The following is a 4429-nucleotide window of genomic DNA, read 5'->3' as shown; positions in this document are numbered from 1 at the left end:
ATTTTTATATATGTTTTCTCTTGCTGGTTGAGGTTGGAGATTAGAAACACATAAAATATATGGATGGCCTTTGATTTATTCAAACCTTTTATCCCTTTTCTTTGCATTTGTCACAAATGGTTTCATGCTGTTTTAGCTTTCCAGCAATATCATATTGGCAGGGAACACCAGAAATGGGCTTGACACATTGTACCCATGTGGGGAATTGAACCCAATCTTTGGCATGACAAGTGAGTAAGTGAGCGAGTTGGGTTTAACGCGGCTTTAAACAGTATTCCAGTTATATAGCGGCATGTCAGCTTAATGTGGGAGGAAAGCCCGAAGTGATGCAGGTCTCAGACATTTACCACTTCAGTGAAACCCACAAGCACAGGTATGGTGCTGACAAACCTAGAAACAGAATCGGGGCGAACCGGGATTCGAACCCACAATCATAGGTTTCAGGCATGCCCAAGGGATGCAACTCTGCACAGCGAATCGTGGCACCTTAGACGACTGGGCCACCTGTGCCCGCTGGCATGACAATCAAACGCTTTAACCAATAACCCACCCAAACACCTCCTTTTGCTGTGTAAAGACTATCTTCAATCCACAGGCTTACATTGTTCATCACAATACATATGACAAAAGCCATACCATATTACTCTGTGACCTGAACGATTTAAATCCAAAATCCTAAATTCAAGTATTTATCATGAATCACATTTATGAGACATGAACCCTTGTGACTTGAGACACTGCACTGACACTATCACATTTTCCACAGCGTATCATTTGTTTGGAAGAGCCTGGCTTCACTAAACATGGCCGACATATCACGTGAGAACACTGTAGTTTATATACAGATTTAGATTTATCTAAACCACAATGGCAACTGACACATGTTTCTCTTAACTCTGTACTCTTAGTTGCAATGCTCTGTCTTTTTGTGAACGATGGCAAACCATTGAGGAGAGACATGGCTTGGCTCAAACTTGTATTAAGTTGTGATTCATGAGAGGTTGGATTTGGATGAAGAGAATGGGAGTTACCTCCCCTAGATTGTGACTGCATGGGCTGTGAACTGTTTTGACAGTTTTCTGACATTCCTTTCACTGATACTGCAGTTGATCTCAAAAGAGTGGAATCAGTTTTTAATTTTTTGGCATGTGTTTCACATTCATGTTCCGGAAATTCCATATTCCGTTTTGAGTTTGAATTAGAACTGCTATGCTCTGAATCTGACACTGATGGAAATAACGATGTCTGGCTTGGCTTATTTACAATCATTCCATCTTTTCTCCCAAGTGTTCTTGGCACCGATCTCAATTTCTCATTGTCAGAATTCTGCAACACAAAGGCATCAATTCTTGATTTCAGAGAATTATTTGGTACTGGACTGGATTCTGCAGAAAATGTAACTCCTGTGAATGGATCATTAGGTCGTCTACCCCATGATGCTTCAGTATCAATATATTTCTCAAGAGTTGATTGGTCCAGACTCTTTCCGCATGGCAACAGCATTGGTAATGCCATTATCTCACACATTATTGGGTCCAAGAATTCTTCCGGTATTTCAAAACCAGAATCGGTTTCTAAGCTTGTATCAGATTTTGCCTCAGACGAATCTATTTTGTCAGGAATTTTTGGCAGGGGGTTAATGCTCTCGGAGTATATTTTGTAGACTTTTTCAAGTATTTCTCTCCCATTTGAGACAGCAGGTTGGCCGAGGATTTGGACAGATTTTACAGCAGGAATACAGGAACCACTGGTGCGAGAGATTCTGATCGTCAGTTGACTGACAGCTGTCAGGTTCTGATTTCGCTGATTTCTCAACTCGGACATGTGACACTCATTGATACACATTCTCTCCACAAAGTAGGGCGGACTTGCGACAAATCTTGGATATGTGAAACACAATCGTCCGAGGTTGTCTGAACTGACTTTGCCAATATTTACGAAAAAAGGACTGTCAAAAATTCTCTCCCTTCTACCATTTCTACCCGAATCAATCTCACCGAGCCAAGAGTTAGTGATTTTATTTGATGATGTGTAGATTTCAATTGATGTTGATTTCTGAGCTCCAACAACTGGGTTTAAAAATATCTGATGAATTGAAATCTTGCAAGGAAATTTGTATGTGATGTTGACAGGGGGTTTGATGAAGTTTTCTGCCAGGAAACCTCTACGCTGGAGGGAATAGTCTCGTGATGTCAGATTGCCAACCTCGTATCCATCAGACGAGGGTTTGTCACATGACACTGATGGCTGAAGGCTCCAGTGACCAAAATCTACCAACATGTTTATTTTGTCTAGGCCTGCTCCAGAAGCACATCGATTTCATCTTGTACTCTTCCATGTGTTCTTGTATGTGTTGTTGACTGCATGGCTCCTGAAAGAATAATAACAATGTTAATAATATTACCCCCAATCTCCCGTTTGCCCATCGTCCATTACCAATCAGTGATAATTCCTGGCTATCAACTTTCAGTGCTTATTTACTGTTAAGTGTTGACTACCATTTGTCCATTGCTAATCACCTATCAGCGCCAATTATCTGTTGGCTTCCAGCTTTGTTATCTTATCATATATGTTCTCTGCATTTATTCACCTAATTGAGGAGTAAGCATATACTCCGAAACATTGTGTTCCTCATAATAAAGAAGTTGACATCCTTTAATTCTCTTTCTGATGTTAAAAATGTTGACAATAAAATATCCTCCTGGGAAAGTTTATCACTGGTAAAAAGATTGGCTTGTGATTTCAATACAAATTCATGTGCTTACAGAAGTTGATGTGTTACAATAACATATTGTCATTTACAACTCATTGAACTATATATATATACGTAACCACATGTGAAATGTTAATGAACAATTCTATCTATCCATCTCTCTCATGTGTGGGATATTTTTCACTTTTCCATCTTAGCCCTTTGGAGCACTTGGTCAAATAGAATGTACCACAACTTGAATGCATGACTCCCAATGTAACTATTGCTACAGTGAAATAAAGACAGAATGCTTTACTTGTTATTGATTTTAAGAGAGACTATTAGTGAAATGCCTTGTAACCATGGTAACAGCATAGGTCAATCAAAAAGAAAATGGCAAGAGATCCTTTCATTTACTTTACCCATATATTCACACTCATCACAGGATATATTTCCAAGTTATCTCTTTGAATGTTTATGGTGCACTGCTGTACTATTGTAAGGAGCTTCATTTATGTAACCTTGGATCTATATATTATAGAAAGTAATATTTAATTTTCCTTTAAAAAAAATAATAGAGGCCTGAAGCAAAATGTCTTGTCTACATTTAGCTTCCTTGTAAAGTAATTGTAATTAGAGGATTGTCTCTTCTCGGACAGCTTGTGGATTTAGTATTTTGTCTTCTGTTGCCAACAGATTTGACATGTTCGAAGACTTGGTACAGAAATTAACCCATTGGGACACCAGGACCCGGTTGTATCAAAGCCTCATTAACTAATGGCTACATCCCTAATGATACATTAAATGCTTAATGCATCATTAGTTAATGCATCATTAAAGTTTGACACAACCGGGTCCAGTTAAATAGTCCGAAATTGGAAGTGGTGGTCAGTCTCTGTGAGTTGGTTAATTGCACATCATTTGACAGCATCCCTCCATACCATGAAATGTTTGCTGGCCCACGCATGATTAGGCCCTATCTACAGTCGGCTTACGTAAAACAACAAATAAATCGCACAATCAACACAGTGATCATTGAATTAAAGAGAGCTCTTCGAAAACACATTAACACAACTAAGATTACTTGACGTCCATGATGACGATATGAAATAGCCTTAGAAACTATTACAAATGATTCTTAACTATATTGCAACCGTATAATGATCAAATACACACATAATAACGTTACGAACGAGCTCCCTGTTGTGATAAAACATGATTTCTATTTTTTCAACAGTGCCCTTATCAGTGATCGAAATCCGAACGATCCCACAAACCATTAAAGTAAACAGTTATTTTCCTCAATACAATTCATATATTTCTGTAGAATCAAGATCGCGACTTTCATCTACCATACATTCGTTATGGGTATACATGAACGAGCACAAACTAACATACAAAAGAACTAACCACTGTCGTGTGGAATTAGGAGTCATCAAGGGGACAAAACTCTTTGTATACTATTCACTACAAAACCAGTTGCAAGTTAAAATATTGGCCGTCTGTCGATCTTTAAATTCTGCTCATTCTCTTGCAAAAAGGTTTCTATGATATAACAATGTTATTGTCATATTTGATGTAATTCTGTTTACCATATGTTATCTTTCACTGTGAATATGTCAAGCTTGATAGAAGTTATTAAAACAAAATTATGCATACGGGGTGTTTCCATGTGGACTAAACTGTCCTTCATTCCGCTGAACTTACATTCTCGATTATCCTGTGTCTTTTTTTGGT

General features: G+C 38.2%; 1 protein-coding gene across 1 annotated transcript; it reads right to left on the bottom strand.

Moving 5' to 3' along the window:
* Positions 1–412: 412 nt before the first annotated feature.
* Positions 413–4160, bottom strand: LOC139452674 (RING finger protein 37-like). The gene is made up of 2 exons (XM_071234218.1): positions 4103–4160; positions 413–2371 (listed from the first exon to the last, which is right to left on the bottom strand). Exon 2 carries the CDS (start codon positions 2278–2280, stop codon positions 706–708), a length of 1575 nt encoding a protein of 524 aa, XP_071090319.1. The 5' UTR covers positions 2281–2371; positions 4103–4160; the 3' UTR covers positions 413–705.
* Between the last annotated feature and the right edge of the window lie 269 nt (positions 4161–4429).

Source organism: Haliotis cracherodii, unplaced genomic scaffold (assembly GCF_022045235.1).
Source record: "Haliotis cracherodii isolate W230 unplaced genomic scaffold, xgHalCrac1.p SCAF_9, whole genome shotgun sequence".
Classification (NCBI taxonomy): Eukaryota; Metazoa; Mollusca; class Gastropoda; order Lepetellida; family Haliotidae; genus Haliotis; species Haliotis cracherodii.
This window is presented reverse-complemented; position numbering and strand designations above follow the sequence as displayed.

Excerpts from the sequence above, each read along its gene's own strand:
- LOC139452674 (XM_071234218.1), bottom strand. The coding sequence starts at position 2,280 with ATGTTGGTAGATTTTGGTCACTGGAGCCTTCAGCCATCAGTGTCATGT.